Source organism: Odocoileus virginianus, chromosome 28, assembly GCF_023699985.2.
Source record: "Odocoileus virginianus isolate 20LAN1187 ecotype Illinois chromosome 28, Ovbor_1.2, whole genome shotgun sequence".
In the NCBI taxonomy this organism is placed as follows: Eukaryota; Metazoa; Chordata; class Mammalia; order Artiodactyla; family Cervidae; genus Odocoileus; species Odocoileus virginianus.
Window position 1 is genome coordinate 15,361,251 of NC_069701.1, and position 26,992 is coordinate 15,388,242.

Genomic DNA, 26,992 nt, shown 5'->3' on the forward strand with positions numbered 1-26,992 from the left:
ACCACACAATAGCTTGAACAGCATGAGAAAGGGGGTGCAGAGAGGGGAGCAGTTGAACCAGTTAATCTCCAGCAACTGGCACATAGTAGGTTTTCAGTAACTAGTTGTTTGGGAGACCTAACAGTTTTGGGCTCTGCAGTCTTGGACACAGCATCTCACTTCTCTCAGCCTCCCTTTTCTCATCCAAAAAATAGGAATAATGATACCGATCTCTTACTCTTCTTAGGGTAAGAATTAAATGAGATATTGTTTTTGTTGTTCAACCACTAAGTCATGTCCGACTCTTTGGACACATTGAGTCCATGGACACAACCCCATGGACTGCAGCATGCCACTATTTCCTGTCCTTCATTATTTCCTGGAGTTTGCTCAAACTCATGTCCATTGAGTTGGTGATGCCATCCAACCACCTCCTCCTCTGTCGTCTCCTCTTCCTGCCTTCAGTCTTTCCCATCATCAAGGTCTTTTCTAATGAGTCAGTTCTTTGCATCCAGTGGCCAAAGTATTGGAGTTTCAGCTTTAGCATCAGTCCTTCCAACGAATATTCAGGACTGATTTCCTTTAGGATTGACTGGTTGAATCTCCTCGCTGTCTGAGGACCTCTCAAGAGTCTTCTCCAGCACTACAATTCAAAAGCAGTAATTCGTCGGCATTCAACCTTCTTTGTGATTCAACTCTCACATCCATACATGACTACTGGGAAAAAACCATAGCATTGACCATATGGACCTTTGTCAGTAAAGTGATGTATGTCTCTGCTTTTTAATACTCTGTCTAGATTTGTCATAGCTTTTCTTCAAAGGACTAAGCATCTTTTAATTTCATGACTGCACTCACCATCCACAGTGATTTTGATGCTCAATAAAATAAAATCTGTCACTATTTCCATTTTTTCCCCATCTATTTTTCATGAAGTGATGGGACCAGATGCCATAATCTTCATTTTTTGAATGTTGAGTTTTAAGCCAGCTTTTTCACTCTCCTCTTTCACCTTCATCAGGAGGCTGTCTAGTTCCTCTTTGCTTTCTGCCATTAGGATGGTGTCATCTTCATATCTGAGGTTATTGATATTTCTCCCAGCAATCTTGATTCCAGCTTATGATTCATCCAGCCTGGCATTTCACATGATGTACTCTGCATGTGAGTTAAATAAGCAAGGTGACAATACACAGCCTTGATGTACTCCTTTCCCTATTTTGAACTAGTCTGTTGCTCCATATCCTGTTCTAACTGTTGCTTCTTGACCTACATATAGGTTTTTCAGGAGGCAGGTCAGGTGGTCTGGTATTCCTATCTCTTGAAGAATTTTCCGCAGTTTGTTGTGTTCCACACAGTCAAAGGCTTTGGCGTAGTAAATGAAGCAGAAGTAGATGTTTTTCTGGAATTCTCTTGCTTTTTCTATGATCCAAAAGATGTTGGCAATTTGACCTCTGGTTCCTCTGCCTTTTTTAAATCCAGCTTGTACATCTAGAAGTTCTTAGTTCGCGAATTGTTAAAGCCTGGCTTGAAGGATTTTGAGCATTACCTTGCTAGCATATGAAATGAACACAATTGTGTGGTAGTTTGAATATTCTTCAGCATTGCCCTCCTTTGGATTGGAATGAGAACAATATATAATGTATGAGATTAGCATGCTTATGGCCGTGTCTACCACATAATAGGAGTCAATAAAGGATGGTGGTAGGGACTAGTGTTAGTATTGTTACCTTATTGTCTAAATTTATTTCTTTATTATTAAAAAGCTGTATCTGTACTTGAAATCTAAAAAAGCTTAGATGTAAAAGTGAGAGGCCAAGTCCTCTAGCCCAGGGGTCCCCCACCTCCAGGATCTAATGCCTGGTGATCTGAAGTGGAGCTGATATCATCATAACAGAAATGAAGTGCACAATAAATGTAATGCACTTGAAGCATCCTGAAACCATCCACAGCTCCCTCTCTGGTCCGTGGAAAAACTGTCTTCCACAAAACCGGTCCCTGGTGCCAAATAGGTCGGGGACCGCTGCGCTAGCCCATCTTTGACTCTCAGAGGATGCTCTTGAGAGTGTTCTCTGCTCAGTGTCTTTCTCTCCAGCTGCTGTCCTGGCAGTTGAGTGTGAAGGTTGGGATTTCCCCAGGGTCTGGGATGGAAGGCTAGTGACAGTCAGCCCTCGTGAATTAAAGCTGCTCTCCCACAGCCTCCCAAAGCATCAGCCGACTAGAGCAGGCGCTTCCTCAAAGCAGACTGCTCTGGAGAGGACACGCGCCGGTGTCCCATGGCCAGCCGCCAGGAGGAGAGGGCCGAGCGACAGAAGGTTCTGCAGCCAGAGGTGCGGCCTCCACAGGCGCAGGGCTCAGGTTCAGGGGGCCTTGGACCCCGACCCCAGGAGGAGGCAGGAGACTCAGCAGGGGGCGTCTGTGCCCTGGGAGGGTGATGACCTGTTTCGGGTGCTTCTGCTCCCTCCTTTGGAAGCCTCTAGACCCAGCCCTCCGCCCCTGCAGGTTAACAGAGAGCAGGTGCAGCTCCCGCAGCTTCTTGTGTAGACCCGCACGCGCGTGTGTGTGAGTCCGTCCACGTGTGTGTCCACACATCCTGCCTTTGGTCACTAGACTAACACTGAGGCCATAGCAATGGATCAGGCCAGTCTGCAGAACAGGCCTCCTCTGTCGTGGGCATGGCCAGGGTCCTCAGAGTGAGGGACAGCAGAGGGAAGAAGTGAGGGGTTCCCGGGAAGTACCCCTAGGGTTCTAGGAGAGGCCAGACCCTTACAACTTATCTCCCACAGGAAGTGGGCCTGATTTCTGTGAGGTGTTCATCCATACTTTGGAGGTATACGGAAAGGAAGAGAGAATCCAGCATCCCGTTCCCCCATGTGGGTGCATCCCATAGGCCGCAGTGTGCCACGCAGGTGGGGGACACATAACTGTCCTGACCCCATCAGCCCATCCTGTGCGGTGGCGGGGTTAGAGCATGGCTGCTGCCCTCCCAGGGTGAGAGCCGGGTTCCTCTTGTTCTCCATACCTGCAGCTGCAGCGTGAAGGAGAACCGAATTCAGGTCTGTATGACTGTGCCCACTTTTCAGAAAAGGATTCTGGGGCACAGAGAGGCCGAGTGGCTTGCTTAGGGTCACAGGAGGAGGCAGGGTGGATGAGAATGCCAGGGGTCTCACTCTCAGGTCTGCGCTCGCTCTGTTACAGCACACAGTCTCTGACTTGGGCTGGACAGAAATGGGTTTGCTTTGTTTGATGTGTTTTGGCCTGGTTACATTTTACTTACCAATGATGAGACATCTGGGGCTTCCCAGGTGGCACTAGTGGTAGAGAACCTGCCTGCAATGCGGGAAACACAGGAGACACGAGTTCCATCCCTGGGTCAGGAAGATCCCCTGGAGAAGGGCATGGCAACCTGCTCCAGTATTCTTGCCTGGAGGATTCCATGGACAGAGGAGCCTGGTGGGCTACAGTCCACGGGGTCACAAACAGTCGGACATGACTGAGCAACTCACACACACATGCAGAATGGTGAGACATTTACTGCCAGCCCCACTAATTGCTTTACATGGGTTATCTCATTTCCCCCCAACGCTGCTATGAAATAGGCAAGTAAGAAAACCAGGATTCGGAGACCTTATATGGTTTTCCAAGGGATGTGCAGCTGGTGAGAGTCTGATCTGGAAGTCATACCCAGGTTGTCTGACTATATGGTCTGTGCCCAGTCCTGGGTCAGGGAGCTCCTGAAAAATTACGCCAGAGGTGGGATCCAGCTCTGAGGAACAGAGGGGTTGGAGGCTCAGCCTGGGAGGCAGGGCCCAGCCCACTGCACCTGGGCAGTGCTCACGCTCCAGCTCAGTGGACAAGTGGAAGGAACCGGGGACCTGGGGGAAGGCTGGCCAGCCACAGGGGCTGTGGTCTAGTGCTCTGGCATGCAGACAGCCTTGCACACGGCCAGGCCAGCATTTCTTTCATTAGGGAAGTTGACAGACTTTCCCTCCACGTCAGGCCCAGACAGGGGCTAAAATTTGTGTTATAGCTGAGTATATGTGTGTTAGTTGCCCAGTCATATCCAACTCTTTGCAGTCCTGTGGACTGTAGCCCACCAAGCTCCTCTGTCCATGGAATTTTCTAGGCAAGAATACTGGAGAGGGTGGCCATTCCCTTCTCTAGGGGATCTTCCCAACCCAGGGATTGAACCTGGGTCTCCCTCGTTTGCAGGCAGATTCTTTACCATCTGAGCCATGAGGGAAGTGCGTAGCTTAGTATATAGGTGGCTTAAAATCCTGCTGCTGCCAGAGAATCAGAGGTGACCAGAAGTTTCCATAAAGTTTCAACAGCAGCAACTATTTCTCATTTCCTTGCAAGACATGTAGCTTTTACTTTTGCCATTGGGCAGTTTCTGCCCAGGGACTGAGGGAGTGATAATATCTAGGTGGCTAGAGCAGCTATAAAATATTTAGCTTGAACATATAATTACATTACCATGATCTCTAATAGGATTTGGTGTCAAGCAGAACTCCAACTTGGCCTCTGGCCCAAAGATATAGACCCAAGTTATTACATTGAGTGTTACCCACTAGATAAATAAGAAAGAAATACTGTCCCAATCATGGCATGACTGGCCAACATGTATCATATGTATTGTAAAGAAAAATCCACCAGAGTCTGAGAATGTATCCATCTTGTCAATAATCATTTTTTTGTGTTGTATCCTAGTAGAAGTAATTCTAGCACATAATTCACAAATGCCATCTTGACAGGTCTTGCAGGAAAGAAGAATGGGGGCCCCACAAAGTTTTATTACCAAATGCTCCCCAGACACCTGGGTAGTGCTGTTTTGAGGGGTAGAAAGCCCCAATATTGTATCTGGCTGAATGGAATAGGCCCAGAGGAATAGAAATGAAAACGAGGCCATGGGTCTGGGAAAAATGTATAAAAATGAAATTTGAAAATAAATGAAAAAAAAAGAAGAAGAAATCAGCAAGGAAATAAACAGTCCAAGCCCCACAGAAGCAGCCCAGCCTTAGAATTTGAGGCCGAACACACCAGAGGACATGAAGTCAGGCACACATGGCCTTCTGTCATTAGATATTTAGCAAGTGTTGACTGAACAGCCGCTTTGGACAAGGCGGTGTGCCAGCCACTGGGGAGACACCGACAAGAAAGGGGATGGGAAATGGATTCCTTCTGTCCTCTTGAGGAGTTTGTCGCCTACTAGAGGAAAGGAGCCAGCTGTGCTCATAAATAACTAGACTGCAAGGTAGACAGCCATAGGTGATAAGCAAAAAGTAGATATAAATTTCTGTTTGGATTCATATGAGAGAGAGAGAGCGAGATCAGTCTTGCTAGAGGAATCTGGGGAGGCTTCACAAAAGAGGTGGTGTTTAAATGGGGCTTTGACAGTTAAGTAGGACTTGGACAAGTGAAGGGGGTGAGGGGAAGGGTTTGCAGGTGAAGTCTTCAAGGGGGTGTGGGCTTAGGAGGGGAGCGGGGCAGTTTGGCTGCAGCCCAGAGAGGACGTGAGAAGGACCCCTGTGGCAAAGAATTTAGCTTGAGAAGGGAAACTGGAGCAGTCAACTCTTGGTTCCGAAACTCAGGCTTTCTCCTCCCCGGTATTTCCTAAACCTTAGTTCTCAAGATTATTTTATATTGTACATAGACTCTATTTCAAAAATTGTGTCTTTATTTTAGTCAACTAGAAAAAATATAATTAGGTAACTCAAACTATTATTCTGAATTTCTTTTTTAAGTAAATTGGCTTCAGAAGATAAATGAGTCTAAAAATATGAAGTGACTCAGAGGACAGATGGTGTGTGGCTATGGCAGCAACATAAAGGCAGCACCCAAGTGAGTGACGTTTGGAAGCGAGACTCCCGGCTGGGGTCCTGGGTCCAGATGTCTCAGGGGCCCAGGCAGGTGGCAGGGGTGTGGAAGCTGTAGTCTGGGGTGTGGACGACCTCAGTATCTGGGCGAGGAGAGAGATGGCTGCCATGCTGGATCTTCCAGTTTTTTAAAGAAAAGCCACCATTCAGATTTTTCTGTGAACTCTCCTTTATGAAAAATTCTGGCAACTAATTCAAATTTTTGAAAACACTGCGCAAACAAAAGTGCCCATAGGCCTCTGCGATAGTGACTCTCGATGCTAAGGAATAGCGTCCTTGTCGGGGGCCTGAAGAGACTCAAGTTCAGGATGACAGCTCGGGCCTCCAGGTATAGTACAGACTGACAGGGACAAGGCTGGAGGCAGAAGTTCTCTTGAAGGGCTGATGCAGTGATTCAGCCCACAGGTGATGCCAGCCAGAGGTTGGCATTTTCCAAGCAAGACCCAGCCACCATGGACCTTTTAACCTGCAGGTGTCTAGGTCATCTTTCCTAGTTCTGTGCATTTTCAGACGTGACTGTCCTGACATGAACGGAGCGGGAGGGGATTGGTTTTCTGTGTGGTTTATAAGCAGCATCAACCTTGGTGACAAGCCTGGATAAAAGATTGAAGAATAATTAACAGTTCCCCACACCCCCACCTCCTCAGAGCCTTTTTCTGTTCCTCCATTGTCTGTCATCACAGCATAATTCAGCACAAAGTGATGCTCATTAGATGGAACTCTGTAGCCGGCAGCCAAGTTGAGCTTTTAAAAAACTGGGGGGGAAAAATCTGATTTCTTAAATAATTTGTTCCAAAGACAGACTTGACATGAAGTTGGCATGATGATCAGCAGGTCACTGCGTGGGAGCAGCAAAGATGATTATTCTCCATCAGGCTCTCACCCGACCCCCATCTTGCCCAGGACTGCTTTGCATTTCAAAAGGCGGCCTTTTCTTTAAGAGCCATTCAAACACTCCCTCCTGGAGGGCCAAGCCCTCCTCTTTGGAAGTGGTCCACGAGTTCTTTTGCATTCTTGCATAGTTTAGATCTTTGTGTCCTCATGGTCTTGTTTTTATAAACCTGTGTGTAAAGTCCCAGCCTTTCTTCGAGACCAGTAGTTCTCAAAGTGGTACCCAGACCACAGGCATCAGCGTCACCTGGGACCCTACCCCAGATTATTAAATCTGCAACTCTGGAGGTAGGGCCCAGCAGTCCATGTTTTAACAAGCCCCTCAGGGAACTGACATAGGAGAAAGTTGGAAAAAACCTGTGCTAGGGACAGGAGAAAGCAGTATTTCCTGAGCACCTTCGAAGTACCAGGTGTGTGTTTATACACACACACACACACACACATATACACATAGTGGTTTTATATAATATAGACAATTGTGTAAGGCAAATGGTTTTCTCCTTCCACAGATAAGTAAACTGAGGCTTTCTATAAGTCTCACCCTTAAAAGTACCAGTTGACATTTAGACTCAGATCTGCCTGACTTCAGTGGCTTGTTTGGAGCCTTTTTCCTTTTCCTTGAGAACAAGGACCACTCTTCAGGTCCTCCTGATGGCATCAGCCCAGTGGGATCAACCAACTTGTTTGAATGAATGATCAGCAAACAAATGATAGAACCATATTGCTGTCCAAGTGTGCTGCAATGTGAGTGGTGGGAGCCACATTCTGAGTCTTGAATGCTGGCAGGTATGTTTTAAAACCAGAATTCAATGAGCAAAACCAGAAATCAGTACAATTTGGAATTTACTGGTCCTGCCAGCATCCTTTGTGTTGTCCTCACTCGATAGCTGACAGAGACCAGAGGCAAGAAGAGTGGGACCGGCATGTTTTCCCATTGAATTGGCAGTCGTGGTGTAGGAAAGAATCCCTCAATTAGGTGGGAGGAGAAATACAGATTTTAATATTAGCCCTGTCACTTATTAGCTGCATGAACTTGAATGAGTTCTCTGCCTTTGTGTTCCCATCTACAAAATGGGGAATGAAAAATGGCACTTCCCCTTCCTGCATACAGAGATATTGTAAGGCTCAAATAAAACTGTGAGTAACTGTACGCAAAAATGCTTTAAAAACATCATGCCCTGCACTTAGCCGTTATCATCGAAGCCTGATAACTCTCAGGTAGAGCTTGTCATAAGGTCCAAGGTGAATGGATATGGCAGGGCATTTTCAGTTGCCAGAAGCAAAAACACTCTCAGGCCACCTCGAGGAAAGGCAGGTACGGTGGTGAAGTAGCTTCAAAAAGCTTCACACGGCCTGGGACTAAGACAGGCACTGAGAAGCGGTAGGGAGGCCGGGCTGCTCGCCAGCCCCGTCCCGCTCTCCCCGGGGGCAGAGTGGACTCTGCCTGGCTCTGAACTCCCACTGTTTGCCTCTCCCAGCCGACAGGCTGGCTTCCTCTGCTCACCCAGGACTGCTGCTTCTGATCGCAGGCTCCCCCCTGACCAGGAAAACCTCCCCGGCCCCTCTCTTCCTGTCATGTCTTTCGGCTTCCACTCTTATCACCAGCTGCTGTATTCCCCGGGCACATTTGATTTCAAATAGCGTAATGGGACTCTATTCGGCCAGAACCTCTGTGCAGCAGCCCATGTCTTAGAGCACCGAGCAGCCTATGAAAATGACTGCCCTTGGGTTCTAGTCCGAGCAGCTGTGGCCAGTCATCTGGTCTACCTGTGCCTACAGCCCAGGCAGGGACTAGGGGCAGAGCATAGCTCCTCAGGAGGAGGTGTGGATGAAGGATGGATAAATCTGTAAAGGAAGGAGACATGGATCCACACACGAGGGCACGCACCTCTCCTTGGAAGGTCCTTGTGCTCTTGAACAGCGTGGCACCGGGCAGTCTCATCACCACGTGCCGTGTGTCTCGCTGGCCTCCCTGGCATGTGCTCACAGAGCCTGGCAGCAGACTACGCGTGGGCCGAGGTCCCTGGGAAAGGCAGCGGAGCCGTCTGCAGGCCCTGGCATCTGTGAAGGCTGCTGCCAACAGCCTGGGGACCGGAGGTGGGAGCTCTTAGCCAGAGGCAGCCTGTGAGGCACCTACTCTGGGTTCCCATCCCTGGGCCCTCCTTCCTCGGTGCCTCACTGGAGATGCCTCTCACATGGTACATTAAAATGGGAAGCTAGTTATTTGAGGACACAGCAGAGAGGTTTAAAAACATGAGGTCTGCTCTTAAAAGAGCAAACTTCCTTTCCCTCCCTCAGGCCATAAACATCATGATTTATTTTCTCATCTTTTTCATCTGTTAGTGTAGATGTCTAAATAGTGACAATTTGATTTGATTCATTAGATCACAGGGTGTTTGACCTGAAAGATCGTATAAGTCATCCACTGTACTGGGTAACTTCCTGATCCAGAGGAGATGCTCAATAAATGTTTGCTGTATAAATTTAATGAATTTTGGAGATGAAAGTTTCTGAGAGTAAAAGGGTCTTGGCTAAGGTTGCCTAAGAAGCTGCCGGCAGAGGTAGGACTAGAACCCAAGTTTCTTTTGTCTTTTTTTTTTTAAGTATAGTTGGTTTACAGTGTTTTGTTAATTTCAGGTGTACAGCCAAGTGATTTAGTTATACGTATGTGTGTTTGTATATATACATGTATATGTAGTCTTTTTCAGATTCTTTTTCATTATAGGTTGTTACAAGATACTGATGCAGTTCTCTGTGCTATACAGTGGATCCTTGTTGTTTAGCTATTTTATATATAGTAATTTCTGTCTGCTAGTCTCAAGCTCCTCATTTATCTCCCCATTTCCCCTTTGTTTCCTATGTCTGTGAATTTATGTCTTTTTAAAAAAATTTTTATTGGAGTATTAGTTTCTACTGTACAGCAAAGTAAATCAGTGATACGTACATTTGTATACATATACATTCGCTCTTTTTTGGATTCTTTTCCTATTAGGTCATTACAGAGTACAGAGAAGAGTTCTCTGTGCTATACAGGAGGTCCTTACTAGTTATATATTTTATATTTAGCCGTGTGTATACATCAGTCACAACCTCCCAACTTATCCTTTCCCCCCTTTCCCCCCTGGTAACCATAAGTTTGCTTTCTACATCTGTGACTCTACCTCTGTTTTGTAAATAAGCTTATGGGCACCGTTTCTTAGACACCACATGTAAGCGATGTCACGTAATAATTGTCTTTCTCGCTCTGACTCACCTGGCTCTGTGTAGCAGTCTCTAGCTCCCTCCATGTTGCTGCAGATGGCATTGTTTCATTCTTTTTAATGGCTGAGTAATATTCCTTTGTGTATATGTACCACATCTTCTTTATGCATTCTTCTGTTGATAGACATTTAGGTTGCTTTCACATGTGAGTCTGTTTCTGTTTTGTAAATAAAGAACCCAAGTTTCTTGACCCAATCCATGCATGTTCCCTTACTCCATGACTCATAGCATGATGAAATTTTGGATCTGGAAGATACCATATGGTCTGTCTTAATCTCCCTGCAATATCCCAGTCATCCATTTGCCCCCTCCCTCAGTACATCAGTGACTGAAAATGTGTGACCTTATAGCTCACCTAGTCTGTTCATTCGGTCATTCAACTAACATTCATTTAACACATGCTTTGAGTCAAAGATGGTACTATTTACTGGAGATTCAGAGATAAATAACACATTTCCTGCCCTCAAGAAGCTTACAATATTTGGGCAGATACATACACAGCAATAGAATATAACCCAACAGAGTAAGTGGCGTTCTTCTCTATTGGTTCTTGTATTGAACCAACTCCATTTGCAAAGACTATAGTCCTCACTATATGATTTACTGAGTATGGCCCAGCCCATCAGAATCAGACCCAGTTTCCCCCTCAGTCAGTCTCTCCCATCAGGAAGCTTCCATAAGCCTCATATCCTTCTCCACCAGAGGGCAGACAGACTGAAAACCACAATCACAGAAAACTAACCAGTCTGATCACATGGACCTTGTGTAACTCAATGAAATTATGAGCCATGCCATGTAGGGCCACCCAAGATGGATGGTTCATGGTAGAAAGTTCTGACAAAATGTGGTCCACTGGAGAAGTGAATGGCAAACCATTTCAGTATTCTTGCCTTGAGAACACTGTGAACAGTATGAAAAGGCAAAAACATAGGACACTGAAAGATGAACTCCCCAGGTCAGTAGGTGCCCAATATGCTACTGGAGATCAGTGGAGAAATAACTCCAGAAGGAATGAAGGGATGGAGTCAAAGCAAAAACAACACCCAGTTGTGGATGTGACTGGTGATGGAAGTAAAGTTCAATGCTGTAAAGAGCAATATTATATAGAAACCTGGAATGCAGACCCATGAATCAAGGCAAATTGGAAGTGGTCACACAAGAGATGGCAAGGGTGAGCATTGACATTTTAGGAATCAGCAAACTAAAATGGACTGGAATGAGTGAATTTAACTCAGATGACCATCATATCTACTACTGTGGGCAAGAATCCTTTAGAAGAAATGGAGTAGCCATCATAGTCAACAAAAGAGTCCAAAATGCAGTACTTGGATGCAGTCTCAAAAACGACAGAATGACTTCTCTTCATTGCCAAGGCAAACCATTTAATATCACAGTAATCCAAGTCTATGCCCTAACCAGTAATGCTGAAGAAGCTGAAGCTGAACGGTTCTATGAAGACCTACAAGACCTTCTAGAACTAACACCCCAAAAAGATGTCCTTTTCATTATAGGGGATTGGAATGCAAAAGTAGGAAGTCAAGAAACACCTGGATAACAGGCAAATTTGGCCCTGGAGTACAGAATGAAGTAGGGCAAAGGCTAATAAGAATTTTGCCAAGAGAATGCACTGGTCATAGCAAACACCCTCTTCCAACAACACAAGAAAGGACTCTGCACATGGAAATCACCAGATGGCCAATACCTAAATCAGACTGAGTATATTCCTTGCAGCCAAAGATGGAGAAGCTCTATACAGTCAGCAAAAACAAGACTGGGAGCTGACTCTGGCTCAGATCATGAACTCCTTATTGCCAAATTCAGACTTAAATTGAAGAAAGTAGGGAAAACCACTAGACCATTCAGGTATGACCTAAATCAAATCCCTTACGATTGTAAAGTGGAAGTGAGAAATCAATTCAGGGGATTAGATCTGATAGACAGAGTGCCTGAAGAACTATGGATGGAGGTTTGTGACACTGTACAGGAAACGGATCAAGACCATCCCCAAGAAAAAGAAATGCAAAAAACCAAAATGGTTGTCTGAGGAGGCCTTACAAATAACTGTGAAAAGAAGAGAAGTGAAAAGCAATGGAGAAAAGGAAAGATATTCCCATTTGAATGCAGAATTCCAAAGAATAGCAAGGAGAGATTAAAAAAAAAAAAGCCTTCCTCAGTGATCAGTGCAAAGAAATAGAGGAAAACAATAGAATGGGAAAGGCTAGAGATCTCTTCAAGAAAATTAGAGATACTAAGGGAACATTTCATGCAAAGATGGGTACAATAAAGGACAGAAATGGTATGGACCAAGCAGAAGCAGAAGATCTTAAGAAGAGGTGGCAAGAATACACAAAAGAACTGTACAAAAAAGATCTTCACGACCCAGATAATCATGATGCTGTGATCACTTACCTAGAGCCAGATATCCTGGAGCACAAAGTCAAGTGGGCCTTAGGAAGCATCACTAGGAACAAATCTAGTGGAAGTGATGGAATTCCAGTTGAGCTATTTCAAATCCTAAAAGATGATACTGTGAAAGTGTTGCACTCAATATGCCAGCAAATTTGGAAAACTTAGCAGTGGCCACAGGACTGGAAAAGGCCAGTTTTCATTTCAATCCCAAAGAATGCTCAAACTACTGCATGATTGCATTCATCTTACATGCTAGTGAAGTAATGCTCAAAATTCTCCAAGCCAGGCTTCAATAGTACATGAACCGTGAACTTCCAGATGTTCAAGCTGGATTTAGAAAAGTCAGAGGAACCAGAGATCAAATTGCCAACATCCACTGGATCATCATAAAAGCAAGAGAGTTCCAGAAAAACATCTATTTCTGCTTTATTGACTTTGTCAAAGCCTTTGACTGTGTGGATCATGACAAACTGTGGAAAATTCTTAAAGAGATGGGAATACCAGACCAGCTGATCTGCCTCTTGAGAAATCTGTATGTAGGTCAGTAAGCAATAGTTAGAACTGGACATAGAACAGCAGAGTGGTTCCAAATAGGGAAAGGAATACGTCAAGGCTGTATATTGTCACCCTGCTTATTTAACGTCTATGCAGAGTACATCATGAGAAATGCTGGGCTGGATGAAGGACAAGCTGGAATCAACATTGCCGGGAGAAATCAATAACCTCAGATATGCAGATGATACCACCCTCATGGCAGAAAGTGAAGAAGAGCCTCTTGATGAAAGTGAAAGAGAAGAGTGAAAAAGTTGGCTTAAAACTCAACATTCAGAAAACTAAAATCATAACATCTGGTCCCATCACTTCCTGGCAAATAGATGGAGAAACAGTGGCTGACTTTATTTTTTTGGTCTCCAAAATCACTGCAGGTGGTGACTGCAGGAATGAAATTAAAAGACGCTTGCTCCTTGGAAGAAAAGTTATGACCAACCCAGAGAGCATATTAAAAAGCAGAGACATTGGTTTGCCAACAAAGGTCCATCTAATCAAAGCTATGGTTTTTCCAGTAGTTGTGTATGGATGTGAGATTTGGACTATAAAGAAAGCTGAGTGCTAAAGAATTGATGCTTTTGAACTATGGTGTTGGAGAAGACTTGAGAGTCCCTTGGACTGCAAGGAGATCCAACCAGTCCATCCTAAAGGAAATCAGTCCTGGATGTTCATTGGAAAGACTGATGTTGAAGCTGAAACTCCAATACTTTGGCCACCTGATGCGAAGTGCTGACTCGTTGGAAAAGACCCTGATGCTGGGAAAGATTGGAGGCAGGAGGAGTAGGGGATGACAGAGGATGAGATGGTTGGATGGAATGACTGACTCAGTGGACTTAAGTTTGTGTAAACTCTGGGAGTTGGTGATGGACAGGGAGGCCTGGTGTGCTGCAGTCCATGGGGTCACAAAGAGTCAGACACTATGGAGCAACTGAACTGAACTGATAGTCCTCACTGGACCTCTGCCAAGTTATTAAGGCTACAAAACAAAAGGCTAATACTTATTTCACATAACGGCACTTTAGGATTTTTTAAGCAGGATTCATACTCCCTTAGTCAGCTGAACTACCAATTCCCTCAAGAATTCTTTATTTGAAATGTGATTTCAAGTTCTCTTAACCCCCTGGTTGCTCTTCAGTGGACATGCTCCAGTTATTGCTCTCTTCAATCTGCCTTCTAGATATGAACAACTCGGCTCCATATACGGACTGACTGTGCAATGCAAAGTTGAACTTCTCTCACCCCCTGCATTCTTCTAGGCATTGCACATCTAAAAATTAGAACAAAGAAACAATAGCTGCCTTGGCCACCAGCTGTTCTATTGAGTCTGACTGTTGTGTCATGCCCCTGACCCTGACCTCTGTCCTCCATTTCCCCCTTGCACTCTGCTCAGCTGCTCAATACAACAGATGTTACCGAGGACTCACTTTGGGTGTCACACTCACCAGCCTCTTTGGAGAACTAGACATATTGCTTGTCTTCAAGGAGCTCACAGTCTCATTGGTGAAATTTGGTTTGCCTCCAAATAAACAATAATAAAGAACCGAGAGTGAATATAATCATGGGAACAATCTTTTCCCTAGACCCCTCCTTGGAGCTGCTAATAATAGCAGTTGGTAGACTTCTGGGTAGGATTGAAAGCAGATCTCCCAGTTCAAATGCCAGTGCAGAACTGGCTTCAAGCCCAACCTATCAGGAGCTTTGTCAGATGTTTGTCATTGCCTTGACCTCGACTGCTACAGACTGAAGCTGTTGAGTTCCATCATCTGCAAAGAAAGCTGGGACACCTACAGAGACTGATGTCTCCGAGGCCCATGGAACAGTCTTGCAGCACCTGGCACCTGCCTGTTGCCAGTCTGGAGGGTTCAGGGAGAAAGGCTCACTCAGATACTGGCAGGAGCTGGCCTGTGTTTGGGCTTCTGGGAGACAGCAGGTTTAATTTGCTTTGACAGTGCTTTTCCCCAGGAGGAAATTTATCCAAACACCCTGCCTTCATCACATTCAGCACATTGCCTGTCTGTGTTCCTGTTTTTACCATGGGGAGTTTCTGTGTGTTTTATGTGTGTCTGTGTGTGTTTACCCCCAAGAACCCATGTTGCCTTCTTTGGATTCATTAGACCAACTCAGTGTGTTGCTTTGGTTTACAAATAGAAGACACGTGTGACCCTCCCTTAAAACCAGAATACCAACTCTGCCAAGTCCTGGGCAAACAGTGCACAGGGTTACACTGTTTGCTCTTAGACTAACCCTCTGAGGTGGGTGCTATTATTAACCGCATTTCACAGACGGAAACATGTTTAGAGACAACTTTTCCAGAGGGCTTCTAACTAGTACGGCACATGTGTACCCACTAAGTCGCTTCAGTCGTGTCCGACTCTTTATGACCCTAAGGACTATAGCCCGCCAGGCTCCTCTGTCCATGGGATTCTCCAGGCAAGAATAGTGGAGTAGGTTGCTGTGCCCTCCCCCAGGGGATCTTCCTGACCCAGGGATTGAACCCATGTCTCTTAACTTCTTCTGCATTGGCAGGTGGGTTCTTTACCACTAGCGCCACTTGGGAGTCCCGACTAGTATGGTACCAAAGCCCATACTTACGGTCCAGCCACTTACCATAAACTTTGGCTTTGGACGGAACTTGATTCACCAACCAGATTCACCCTTGTAGCTCTGTGACTTCAGCTCTCGGTCTCCATCTCAGACTGTGAAATGGTGGCAAAGGTACCTATTTCTCATAATTGTAAGGAATAAATTAGAATATATGAGAGACCTTTCCCAGTTCCGTGTGTGAGAACAAGAGGGTCTCTGTTAGGGTAACTGTAGAATTAGCATTCCGCCTGTGCTATCGAGTTTGTTTCCCTCTTCTTTCGGTTATCAATAGTAAATCCAGCCGCTTTTCAGGATCAGAGGATGTAATAGATGGAACCTGGAGTATAAATTTCCACCGGCTATAGTCAAGTGATGTATTCAGTCATCCAGTTGGCTGTTTTGGAGTCTGCATTCCTTCCTCTTGCCTGAAGCATTAGCATCCAAACTCCTGAGGAGAAGGAGGCATCAGAGAGTACACCGCTCCTGGGCAGTAGGTGGACCTTGGCTCCTTAGACAAGTGCTTTCAAAGAGTTGCCAACATCCACTTTTACAACCTCAGCAGAGACAAGAGAATCAGAGGAAGGAGCTGCAGGCAGCAAGTGTGGCCTTTTGTTAGCTAGGACAGATCCCAGGTGAACAGTACACGGAGGAGGTGCTGGGTGGGAGGGATACGTGCTGGGTGAGCAGAAAAGAGAGACAAGGATGGCTAGTGGGCTCTGACCTTGTTCACAGCTGGTTCCTCCTGTCTTTGGTGCTGGGGTCCAGCCTCAGGCCCCAGTCACTGCGAAGGTCTGCCTGCTCAGAGCAGGGCCTGGAGCAGGTGTGTCTGCACCACAGCGAGCCGATGAAGGAGACAGGCCTCCTCCCCTCTCCTCTCCATTCCCCCAGTGAAACAGCAGTCAAGCAGGTGGTTAGGCCGCCCAGTAGTCCTCCGACAGACAGGATGTTCCCCGTGGTCTCCCCTTGTTTCCTACAAAAATCAAGCTCCGGGATTTCAAAAGAGAAAAGCAGGACAAGTGGCAACTGAAGGCAGGCTTTCCCAGGCATCAGCTTTAGACTCAGGAGACCTACTCACCAACTGTGATCATCTTTCACCTTGATATGGTGATGCTACTGGATTGTCCATGGAAAAGGGAGGTGAACAGACAAGATGAGGCACTGCAATGGGCTCACCGAGGCCTCTATAGTTTCCTGTCTCCTGTGTTTTCTCCAGGAAGGAGCATCGTTGTCTTTTTGGCCTTCTGTGAAGGCCCCTTTGTATTTTGAGCAATATTTTGTTCAACATTCAGAGAGCACACCCACTCAGAACACATGTCCAAGAGAACAAGCTCAGGAAGCATTTAAACTCTGCATTCCAGTATTGATGGAAGGAAAAACAAGTTCCTGAAAATCACATTTCTAGCAGAACCCACTGTTGTGATAGAAAAGCAAAAGCTAGGAGAAAGCTCCCTGTTCTCCAACAGAGCATCTACCAAATTATGAAAATCAGTTATGTACAGGCAGCTGAACTTTTAATTCAGATCTGAACAGACCTAAGGAACACCTTCTGCTACATGAAGCCTGCTGCAGTTTAAACATGAGCAAAGCAGGAAGGGACTGTAGGGGGAGAACTCACCAGACACTAATTGGAAACATAGCAACATGTTTATGCAATAAAGTTCACACTTCTCCCAAGCCAGTGAGTGTCACTTCTGCACTAGCGTTTAGCTTAGAGATATTTGGTCAATGGAGACTCATTATTTGTAGGATTCCAAGTGGACCCCAAGTAGTTGAAATCCTTCCAAGCAGAAGAAAGACTGTATACATAAACATTTCATCAAGAAGAAATAGTCTCCAAATGTCTCGCTTCTACTTCCATGTTGCCATCATAAAATCACTCCATGTCTCCTAAAACTCCTACCTTCGCTGACACCAACAGCCTGCGGCAAGTTTTGTAGCAAACAGGCTTCTAGTCTGTCAGATTCAGCAACCAACACAATATTCCGTCACAGAAAATACACTTTTTCACTAGGAAGACATTTTGGATTTAACAAGTTTGTATCTTACAGACTTCATAAATCAAAATTTAGAAAGTGTGTGACCCTTACCTGAAACTAGTCCTGTTAAAAGCACAGCTGGGAATTATGGCAGTGGTGTTGGGAGACAGATGTTATACCACTGGGTTTGAGCAGACCTGAACCATAGGATTTTAGATCTATGAGGGATCTCTGAGATCATCTAGCTGAATTATTTCAGGGACAGGAGCAAACGTTCATTGAGACCCTTCTTTGGAAACCAGGGCAAATGCATAGGTGAATAAACTTGGCTTCTGTCCTCAAGAAGTACACAGTCAACCATGTAGGCTGCCTGGTCCTTCAACAGATAGGAGTGACAGAAAAAGTCCCAGGAGTAACTTAGCCTGTTTAAGGAATAAGGAAGACTTGTCCAAGGAAGTGACATTTGAGTTGGATTTGAGTAGGAGTAGGAGTCGCCCATCAGGGGAGATTGGGAAGAGCAAATGCAGGGATGAAGACACAGGTGCAGGAAGATCAGGGGATGAGACCAAGGTCCTAGAGCCCTTCCGCAGTGAAACAAGAGGTGGAAGCAGGCCTTTGGCTTCTCTCTCCTTTGCTCCTTCTGCAAGACTGCAGATGGAGCCCACCCTCAAACTGCACCCTTAGCCTGAAGCTTAAAGTGAAAACAATCTTGCCTTAAACTTTGCTTTAAGATTCTTGTTTTTATTTATTTTTTTGTTTGTTTGACTGCACTGGGTCTTCATTGATATGTATGGGTGTCTCACTGTGTTGACTTCCCTTGTTGCGGAGAATAGGTTCTAGGTTGTGACGTAGGCTCTAGAGAGTATGAGCTCAGTAGTTGGGGCACACAGGCTTGGTTGCCCCATGGCATGTGGAATCTTTCTGGACCAGGGATCGAACCCATGTCCCCTGCATTGGCAAGAGGATTCTTAACCACTGGACTGCCAGGGAAGCCTCTCTTATGTTAAAAAGAGTATTAAAGAGGAAACATCCTAAGTTATCCTTTATAAAAATCGTTTCTAAGAAACCCCTCCTAACATAGAGGCTTTACAAGCTTAAAGGCATGCAGATTCTTCCCACATGGCACTAGTAGTAAAGAATCTGCCTGCCAAATATAGGAGACGCACAAGACTTGGGTTGGGAAGATCCCAACCCAAATGGAGGAGGAAGTGACAGCCCACTCCAGTGTTCTTGCCTGGAGAATCCCGTGGACCTGCAGTGGGCTACAGTCCCTGGGGTTGCAGAGTCAGACACAAGTGACTGAGCACATTCTTCCAGGCAAAGCCAGTGGAGAGCTGAGATGCTCAGGGTTCTGGCTTGTGAGTCTTGCTCTGCCGGGTCCCAAATGGCTTCCGAATCCTTGAAGTGAGAATACAGACTAGATTAGACCCTCTTGTTCTTAACTCTGTGTTGGTGTAGTATGCTGTTGATATTATCAGAGGGACAGCAAGTGAAGGAAATTTCCCACTCATTTGCACATTTGAGCCCCTTTTCAGTCATTTCCAAGTTGGTAATGGCAGACAACTAGGAAAAAGATCTTTCTGGGAAACGCCCCGTGCCGTGAGCTCCTCAACATCTCCCTACCTTTCCACCATCTACCCGTACTCAAGACATCCTTCAAGCTCATCTCCTCCCAGAAGCCTTCCTCTGCTGGTTTTGCCCCATATCAGCTGCTATTGCATTGGCCCTAAGTGATTTCCTGGTGATTTAAGGCTTGCTGCCCTTGTCAGGATGCCTTTTCTGCACAGAAGCAGAATTTTATAGAATTTTAGAACAGGAAACAGTCCTGGGAATCATCTCTGCTATCATCTTCATTTCACATATGAGGAAGATGAGGCCCAGAAATGGGGGGTGGGGAGGAAGTTGCTTTAGGTCACCCAACATGATTCTAGAAGAGTAGGCCCCAAAATCAGGTCTCCCTAGATCCCTTCAAGCTCTGAAAGTCCTGGAATTCACTACCTTCCAACTGGTCCTTTGCTGTCATCAGGACTGGCCTCACTGGGTCACAGATCTGCCTCCTTCATTCCTGGTTGTGCCGAGAACATCCTTCAAGGTCCAGATGACACAGCATCATTGGGGAAAACCAGGTTTGAGGTCCAAAGGCCTAGATTCAGATTCGGCATCCATGAATTAGTATCTCTTGAGGCCTTCAGCAAGTCCCTTCATCTCTTTATCAGCCTCCTCGTGTTGTCCTGTTCGTAAAGTAGGAATATTGATACACTTGAAGATTTGGTGGCAGCACGATGAAATAAGCTTTGTGGAAATAGATGGCACAAAGGAGCCATTCAAAATACAGTGGCTTCTTCCTTCATGCTATATCTAGCGTGATTGAGAAACGGGCTGATTCAAATAAACAGATTTTCTATATAGCATGTGTACTAACTGGAGCAACAAACCATTGCTTAGTTTTTTTACTAAAAGCTTCCTGAAATGAAGCCTGTATTTCCTTGACACATCACACAGGTGGTACCAAATGTACCAGGATGTGTCAGAGAAAGGAGCAGCCCTGCAGAAAGTGGGCACTGATTGCAGATGTCGGGGATACGGGAAGGGCAAAGGGGGCGTGAAGGAAAATTCCGATGCTTTTTGAAGGAGCTTGGCTCTTTTCATTTCGGCAAATGAGGGGCAGGGGCACTGAAGAGTTTTTAGTAGGAGAAGGACAGGATGAGATTTGTTTCAGAGAGGTGGCTCAGACTGCTGGGTAGTGAATGAATCAGAGTGGGAGGAAGAGGCCAGCCATGAGGCTGTTGTGTTAGCCCCTGTGAGACATGGTGGAGTCTGGACTGATAGATGGAGAATCAGAGGTGGGAAGAGACCGATTTACAAATCCCCAGTAGTTTTGTGATGGGGCTGGGGCGGGGGGGGGGGGGGGGACTGGATTCACAGATTATCAGCCTACTATGAGAAAAATATAAACCACAAAAAAGTGTCAAGACCATACGTATCACCCAGCCTCCAAAGATAACCACTAACAGGTTAAACCATGTATCTGCTCCCAGTGTTTTTAGCCGAAAAATTTCTCTGCATTTGTAGATACGAATTTGATGTATAAAAAATTGGTTTAGGGACACATTTCCCCAAACACATCTCTTAATGTCAGCTGAGATGTACCTCAGCAGGAGTAAACAGAACATACATTTTTAACTTTATCGACTCCTTTCAGCGACTTACAGTGACTGCGTCAAAAGCGCTCGAATGTGTGGGCCCTGGATAGGCCGAGGCTGGATTCCCAGGCCCTCTGTTCGGGTAAAGAAGCCTCTGTTTGCAGCTGTGTCTCTCTTTTCCCCCGCAGAGTCGGTGGATAACTGTCCCAGCAACTGCTATGGTAACGGCGACTGCATCTCCGGGACTTGCCACTGCTTCCTGGGCTTCCTGGGCCCTGACTGCGGCCGAGGTGAGCACCCCGCCCCACCCCGGGAGCCTGCGGGTCCCCATTCTCAGGGCAAGGGCAGAAATCGCGGCCAGCTCCTGCCTGTTGCGAGAAGGGCTCGCAGGGGCCAGTCCTGTGAAGCCCTGCGGGGGAGGTCTGCAGGCAGAGCCCTGTCCAGGTCGTGTTATCCACGGCGCACGCCCGGGGAGATCAGGAGGGAAGGGCGGCCACAGGGAACCCGTGTCCATTGTGGAAACCAGAGCGGTGGCCACAGGGTCCTTTGCAGAAGTAGATTTCCCCTTGGAGGACCGGTCAGCGTTTGCCGAGCGTCCTTGAAGTTCATCTCCAGTGAATGTGGTTTGTCTCTGGCCTTGGGGAGGGCCTGAGCTGCTGCTCCTTTGGTGTCTTATTACAGCGCAAGCGGGGTATTAGCTGAGACCCCCGAGGGGAGGGACTGGGAGGCGAGACTCCTCTTCACACGGGACCCTAATGCTGCCTCCTCTTCAGGCATGTAGGATGCGAATGGTAACCACTGTGGGGAGCGTTTAAAGGCTGCCTGTGATTTGCCTGAGCATTCAGGTTTCGTTTCCATCCTGGAAGAATTAACAAGAAAAATGCTACAGGATGATCGGTGGTCCTGAGAATTTGGCACTCCCCTTGGGGAAACGAAAAGCGCCCTTCCTTTGGTTTCTCCACCTCTTCCCTCATCCCACAGGCGTTTGCTTAGAGCACTTTAGGACTTGGTCCTGTGCTGGACACTGAGGTTGCAATGCTGAGCAAGACTGAAGCCCAGGACCTCTCAGTCTGGGAGAGTGACAAAGAAACAGATGATGACAGAGCAGTTAGTGACAGGTGAAGCAGCCTAGAGCAAGTTAGATGCAGAAACATCTGTCAGCGTGGAAGGAGGGTGAAATGAGGAATAGGAAAGGCTCTGCAGGTGAAGTGACGTTGGCACGGAGACCAGATCCTGAGTTTGTTCATCAGCGGAAGGCAGAGATGGCTTTCCAAGCTGAGGACACAGCGCCCTCCAAATGCCACGCCGCGATGCTGCTCTGGGGCTCCTGCTTATCCTTCCTAACGTGAAGCAGCATAGACTCAGGCTGACGCAGCAGAGCCAGCAGCCCTGAGGAAGCATAGTGATTACCTGCTGAGTGCTTTAAAAAGGAAGGAGGCCAGGTGGGAGCCGGGGGAAGGTGGTGCAGAGAGAAAATGAAGCATTCCTCCTAACAAGAATTACTGTCTCATCCCATATGCACTTAAAGTTAAGAGTCACGTGTAAAACAGCCTTATTGTATCTCGGTAAGGCTGTCGGTACTTAGAGCACAATGCAACGTAATTTATTTTTATATAGTGTCCTTCGTACAGATGATCACAAAACCTTTTACGCTAAGTGGCAAAGTAGAAAGATAATACTTTAAAGAGCCACATTGGGCTCAGCTGTTCTCTTATTGGAGCAGCGGCATGTGGGGCTCGAGTGGAGGCCAGAAGGACGGGGAAAGCTGGAGAGTGCCTGGGTTAAAGATGACACCAAGTGATCCAGCACGTGAGGATGGAGGAAGCGAAACGCAGTGCTACTAGGAGGAGAGTGCTGCTGGAGGGGTGCGGGGTGAGCAGGAGGCCACGCTGTCTTTTGCAGCCAGCCCAAGGAACAGATTGAAGCCTCCTGTCTAAGGAGTCTGACGACCGGTGTGCGACCACCAGTAATGAGGGGGATAGGAGAAAGCAACGTTCAGAGGGCCCCAGCTGTATTCTTTAGGCCCTGCATGCTATACTTTAACCCACAGTTCCAGACGTGTTTTAACTGGAGTGAAATAAAGCAAGCGAAGCAGACAGGTGGACACACATGGGAATTATGGGAAAGCACTTGAACCCTGGGTGGGGGGGGAAGGGACCGACGGGGTATACCGGGGCGCACATCCATGCCAGACTCCTGGCACTGTCTCCGCAGCCTCCTGCCCCGTGCTCTGCAGCGGGAACGGCCAGTACATGAAGGGCCGGTGCCTGTGCCACAGCGGCTGGAAGGGCGCCGAGTGCGACGTGCCCACCAACCAGTGCATCGACGTGGCCTGCAGCCACCACGGCACCTGCATCATGGGCACCTGCATCTGCAACCCCGGCTACAAGGGCGAGAACTGCGAGGAAGGTAGGGCCCCAGGTGGGGCGGGGGGCAGCTCCACTCCTCCCCGTGAGACCGAGGCGGCAGACGGGCCTCCCCGGGAGCAGAGGGAGCCTCCAGAGCAGGCCCGTGACCGCCACCCCCAGCCCGAGCCAGGACGTCACTGGCAGCCGTCACTAACCTAAAGGGAGAGGACAGGTCCCGCTCAGGGAGGGGAAGAGAAGGGTGTGTATTGAGCACTAACTGTATGCAAGGTTCTGGGCCAGAATCCTGGCGTCATTTACCTTCCAGCACTAGTAGGTGCTGAAAGTGAAAGCTCAGTTGTATCCAACTCTTTGCGACCCCATGGACTATAGCCCACCAGGCTCCTCTGTCCATGGAATTCTCCAGACAAGAATATTAGAACAGGTTTCCATTCCCTTCTTCAGGGAACGTTCCTGACCCAGGGATTGAACCCAGGTCTCTTGCATTGCAGGCAAATTCTTTTACCATTTGAGCCATGTAGGTGCTAGTGGTAAAAAAAGAAAAACCTACCTATCAGTGCAGGGGACATAAGAGACACAGGTTCAATCCCTGGGTCGGGAAGATCCCCTGTAAGAGGGTATGCCAACTCACACCAGTATTCTTGCCTGGAGAATCCAGTGGACAGAGGAGCCTGGCGGGCTACAGTCCATGGGTTCACAAAGAATCGGACATACGTGATTGACTGACTGAGCATGCACACACACCTCCCAGGGAGGGGTAATCATCTCCATTTTATAGTTGAGGAAACTGAGGCTCAGGGACACAAATGGCCTGCCCAAGGTCCCACAGCTTGTGGATGGCAGAGCCGGTTTGAGCCCAGTCTTGCTGGCTCCACAGTCTGAGGTCTTTCTCCTCCCCTTTAAGCATCTCTGCTCTCCATCTCTGAATATGCGTCTCTTGTAGACCTCCAAAGGTTGCCTTCCACTGTCACACCCCTCTGCATGTGTGTATATGTGTGTGTGTGTGTGGTCTTGTTTATAGCTCCTAGGTGTTCATAAGCGTATCTCCCTCATTCATAAAGTAAATACATGCCTGTGCAGAACAAGGTTTACAAGTGAACTGCTAACTCAGCAGTGGCGTTAGTTGTTCCCCAGAAAACCTAGCCAGGTGCAGTAAGCCAAACCGTTCTATCTCACATATTAAAACCCTGAGGCCCAGGGAAGGGCATCAACATACCCATGGTCATAGCACTGCCTGATGGCAGGGCCGGAACTCAGCCCAAGTCTTCTCACCTCAAACCCTGTTCTCTTTCCTCCTGACCACGTGGGATTTCCCAATGGGTGGGGGGGGGGGGGGGTGTCTTATCACGAGCAATAGAAAGTAGCCGTCAAGAGTACACACTCTGGCATTAGATGTGAGTTTGAGTCCTGGTTCTGCCACACTCACTAGCCTCCGTCTCCTCATCTGTAAAATGGGAATTCCTTTCCACAGAATGTCATTGTGAGGACTAGATTAAACAACTCATGTAAAGTACATAGTTCAGTGTCTGACACATAGGAAATGCTCCCTAAATGTTAACTCTTATATTGTTAGCAACTTTCTGGAGACAGCTGAAGCATGTTTCCAGTTTCACTCCATTCACTGTATCCAAGGCCTTTAAAAATGGATGGACCTTGAAGCCGATGGGTGATGCTAATGGTCATAACCTCCCACTATTTACTGTCTAGGGCCCTAGCACTTTCTCCAGTGGGTGCAAGAGGCTCCAGGGAGAGCTAGTCTTCTAATCTACTGGGGATATAATAAGTAGTTCCCTCTCAAAGCATCATTTCCCCTAAAATGAGAGAACATAATGGGCCCGTGTTAAAAGAACAGGGAGCGGGAAGGGATTAGTGTCTGGAAAGCATCCGTCTCCTCTGAGAGACGGGCTGTCTGCTCTCCCCGAGTGTAACTGGAGGTCCTGATTCAGACCTATTAACTTTGATGTGGATTACCTCGGGCTGTCTGAGCTCAACCAGGGGCCCTGTTCCCTTGAACAAAGGCGTTGGCTTTCTCATCCTGACCTTCCCCTTTTCATTTTCGTCCTTTCGGGGTGAAGTCGCTGTAAAGAAAAGAGAAACAAAGAGGAGATCCCTCCTGAAACGGTGGGGCTGTCCCCGTCTGGGTCCCACTGTGTCGTGTGGGTCCAGGAGGAGAAGTTGTCCTTCTGATCAGCCAGCCCTGGGCAGCGCCCCAAAGGGCAAGGTCACTTACAGAGAGATAGAAGTTGTTTAGCAATTTGATTTACATTACTGTTTGAAAAGAAGTGTTTTCACTCCTGGTCTCTGTTCCGAGAAGGGCCATCTGGTACTGATTCCTCTTATTCTGTTTCTCTGCTGAAGCATCCTTGCAGAGTCCTTGTGTTTTGAGTGGGGCTTTCCTGGGCCTTCATCCGATCCCCGGATCCCCCGGTCCCCTGTCTGCTCTAACAGGTTTCTTCACTGTGTTTATAAAACATCAGCTAACAAGCTGACTGCTTTCGCTCTCTCCTCCTTGCTTTTGAAGTTTATCGTCCCATATTTTTTTTTTTAAAGCCTGAACTGCACCGACAGAACGCTTAGAGGGAGCTGGGGGAAGGGCAGAGGGGCTGACCTCGACCTTTTACTGTGAAAAGTGAGCCGCTGTGTTTTGGGTCCTGAAGTGCCTCGGGGGTAGCTTGTGTGGTCACCGAAGCGTGGAACATTTGGGGAGACGAGCTGTGTTTGCAGCCTGGCCATGCAGGCCCCATCCTCTCATTAGCAGGCCAAGCATCTGCCAGAAATTTTGGCTTGAATGGTAGGCACTGCAAAGGGAAAAACAAAATATGACTGCTTGGCTCCTCTTCTAAGAAGAAACTAAGTTAGACTGTCTTCTACCCAGAGCTGGGCCTATCTCCCTGCCAGTTTCTCCCGTATTCCTTTAGCTCCCCGACCCCAAGCCTGCCGATCTTCCCATGTTACACACAGCGTCCTGCCAAATAAACAGTGTTAGGGAAACTATCCCAGTGTGATGGAGAGAGAATATTTTCATGCCATCCTAGGGGTCCCGCTTCCCTAGAGGCCCCAGAGAGGGTGTACAGATGCACAGTCAACATGGGACCTTTGGCAGAGGGTCACTGTGGCATAGATAACCACCCTGGCTTTGGGCCCATGTTCTGGCAAGAACCTCAGTCAGTTCAGCCAAGGTTTCCTGGATCCGCCGTGCCCCCAAGGCATGGGCCTCCTTAGAACTCCTTTGCACTGCTCCATGCTCGCTTTGCCAAGCTGACCTCCTGAAGCAATGATTAATTGATGATGAATTGCCTAGAGGTAGCCCCTCATCAGTTCTTTCTGCTCTTCCCTGCCTGGACCAGCTTCTGAGAACATCGGATTCACTTTGCTGGTTTCTGGGTCCACATCAGACTTACTATGTCTGAGAAACAGGATTGTGACACCAAACACCTCTTGCTGAACTTGGCACCCTCTCAGCTTGCTCCACTAACTGCAGATTTATAGATTCGACCTCAAGGGCGCCTCAGAGACAGCTTCAACCCCACCCTGGGGTCCGGGCACTCACGGAACGGGAAATACCTTTACAGGTCTTGGGATAGGAACTGCTGAGTCATTTCCCGTCAAACTGGAAAATTTTCTGGGTCTGGGGAATTATCCTAGCAGCCTAATGGGCCAGAATAATCCTTCTGAGGTCCTGGGATCTGAGGCAGGTCATGAAAATTTATCACAACTATTATTTTTATCATTTTTAATTAACAGAAATTCCAGCAGGTCATGTGTAAACCATTATTAAGTGGTGTCCAGAGACTGCAAGGGAACGGATTCTTTGCCTTCCTGTGGCTTTATTAAGTCTCCATTTTGCCCCTTTCTTTCATTGTTTTGTTTTCTTTTGATTTCTATTTTTAACCATTTTGTGTGCTTATGTCTGTATTCATGTGTTACATGTATTCTGGAACCAGTAAGGTTGCAAAGGAAAT

The 26,992-nt window shown here is 47.1% G+C and overlaps 1 protein-coding gene across 11 annotated transcripts in view; it reads left to right on the forward strand.

Moving 5' to 3' along the window:
- The window catches only part of TENM4 (teneurin transmembrane protein 4), an 861,213-nt gene that overhangs the window by 680,664 nt on the left and 153,557 nt on the right, over nucleotides 1-26,992 (forward strand). For all 11 annotated transcript variants that reach the window (XM_070457221.1, XM_070457226.1, XM_070457220.1 and 8 more), the window contains 2 exons: nucleotides 20,853-20,954; nucleotides 22,879-23,073. In XM_070457221.1, coding sequence (XP_070313322.1) covers nucleotides 20,853-20,954; nucleotides 22,879-23,073 — 297 coding nt within the window. The remainder of the gene's footprint in view (nucleotides 1-20,852; nucleotides 20,955-22,878; nucleotides 23,074-26,992) is intronic.